Raw genomic sequence first — 1866 nt, forward strand, 5'->3', positions numbered from 1 at the left:
TTATGCTTCAAATCGTTTTATTAGCAAAATAAATGTGCAGTAAATATGAATATAAATATTTAAAAAACTAGATAAAGCTCTCAATCACTTGCAAATAGGCTCCTTTTATCGTACGTATGACACCACTCCAGGGCATACTCGTACCCCAAGAAGGTGGCCGCATTGAAGGGCACAGCCCTGGCGACCAGCATCCAGCTGCCGCGAAAGATGCTCCTCCATCCGTAGGCTCTGTAGTTGACCATTACACAGTGGAAGATGCCGCGGAATTTGTGATTCTCGTCGGCCTGCATCAGCGTCTTCACGACATCGAATGGAATGACACACACCCAAGAGATAACCCCGGCCCAGGCGCCGGCCAATGTGGTGATCAACAGATTCACGTTCGAGCCATCCGGATGGCTACGCCGCTTGCGCACAAAGTCTCGTGTGTTCAGATAATCAGCGGCCTGACGGTAGGCCAGCATATAGATGCCATAGGGCAGGACATCGCTGTGAGAAACAGGGATTAGATGAAGCATTTTCAGGGGACTTCTCGTACTAACCGACACATCATGGGCAGGAGACCCCGATAGAGACCAGAAAGGCCATCAGTCTTGACAATCCGTTTGAATGTGCCAAAGGCTGTACGTCGCTGGCCATAAAGATAGTCATTATAGTCTGTTGAAACAGAAGGATTTATCAAACTCTTTCCGAATGGGAATGACTGCAGCACTCACAGCATTGCGTCTGCAGGCGAACTTTTATCAGCTCCATGGGACAGGCGATGAAGGACTGCACGAAACCGGCCACCGATCCGGCGAGGAACATGTTGTGGTACTCCAGCTGCTCCCGCTGGTAGTCGCTGTGGCACACCTTCCGCAGCTGCCGCAGGTGGTTGCCATAGATACCGAAGAGCAGCGAGTTGATGGCCCCCGTCGAGATGAATGGGAAGAACATGCCCCTGTAGAAACCGTTGATCTTTAAAAGGATTGCTGACCGGCCAGTCTCCTGCGATCTGCCAAGTACTTACCCCATTGTTGCGTCTGTAGATCTGATGGACAGCCGTCTGGACGGAGGAATTGGATGCCTGCTGCCATACCTTGATCGTGTCGAGCGGATGGGCCACCACCACGCCGCAGGCACCTGTGCGGATGAGATCAAACGGATGGCCGTACATAGATAAAATGTTCATTAAAATTCCCATCATGCCGCATGACCAGCTCACAAGTAGCATGTTGCATGTTGCTGCCTGCCAAAAAATTCGACCACCGCACACAGAAATAAGCCTCGCGGATCAGGGGCGCCGCACGTGAACTTGACCATGGCGCCCGTTGGCTGGTGCTCTCTCAACAAGTGGCACACATCTGGCTCACAGCCATTGCGTCATCCGTTCCGCATCTCTCGTTGTGCATCTCCCAACTCCTTGGATTTCCCTCATAGTTGCTGTTTCAATTTACTTACCTCCAAAGCATCCGGCCACGAAATCACAATAGTTTTCCCACTTCATCAAGGATGATGCCCAGGAGTTGGTGGAAACTTTGAAAATTGATTTTTCTCGCCTTGCGTTTGACGGCACTGCACTTTTGCAACGGCAGCGACCAACTGCATTTGCTGGCTTTTGTGGCGATGTTGCAAAAGCTCAAAAGCTGAAAAGCTAAATGCTACATGAAAGCGACTAGAATGGGAGCCACCTATTGGTCAAATATTTTCGATGTGTCAGATAAAGCTTAAGGTTAGTGGAAATAAAGATTGACTTGTTTTGTATACTATATTCTAAAAGGAAATGCAATCTATAAGTTATGGTTTTTGGTATTTTGCTAGATAAAGCGCCAACCCATAAGGCTACCAACACAGGCTTTTAATGATCTCTAAAACAAGGCTTAAACG

The 1866-nt window shown here is 48.8% G+C and overlaps 1 protein-coding gene across 2 annotated transcripts; it reads right to left on the reverse strand.

Annotated features, from left to right (window-relative positions):
- LOC108154315 (solute carrier family 25 member 45) lies at positions 1–1591 on the reverse strand. Of its 2 annotated transcripts, XM_017284574.2 has the most exons (5): positions 1441–1591; positions 1010–1122; positions 717–957; positions 543–657; positions 1–489 (listed from the first exon to the last, which is right to left on the reverse strand). In XM_017284574.2, exons 1-5 carry the CDS (start codon positions 1484–1486, stop codon positions 81–83), a joined length of 924 nt encoding a protein of 307 aa, XP_017140063.1. In that variant the 5' UTR covers positions 1487–1591; the 3' UTR covers positions 1–80. The 2 variants fall into 2 exon arrangements, with proteins under 2 accessions (XP_017140063.1, XP_033245161.1); XM_033389270.1 differs by lacking the exon at positions 1441–1591 and having other exon boundaries at positions 717–940; positions 1010–1069.
- Positions 1592–1866: the final 275 nt, after the last annotated feature.

Source organism: Drosophila miranda, chromosome 2, assembly GCF_003369915.1.
Source record: "Drosophila miranda strain MSH22 chromosome 2, D.miranda_PacBio2.1, whole genome shotgun sequence".
NCBI classification, from domain to species: domain Eukaryota; kingdom Metazoa; phylum Arthropoda; class Insecta; order Diptera; family Drosophilidae; genus Drosophila; species Drosophila miranda.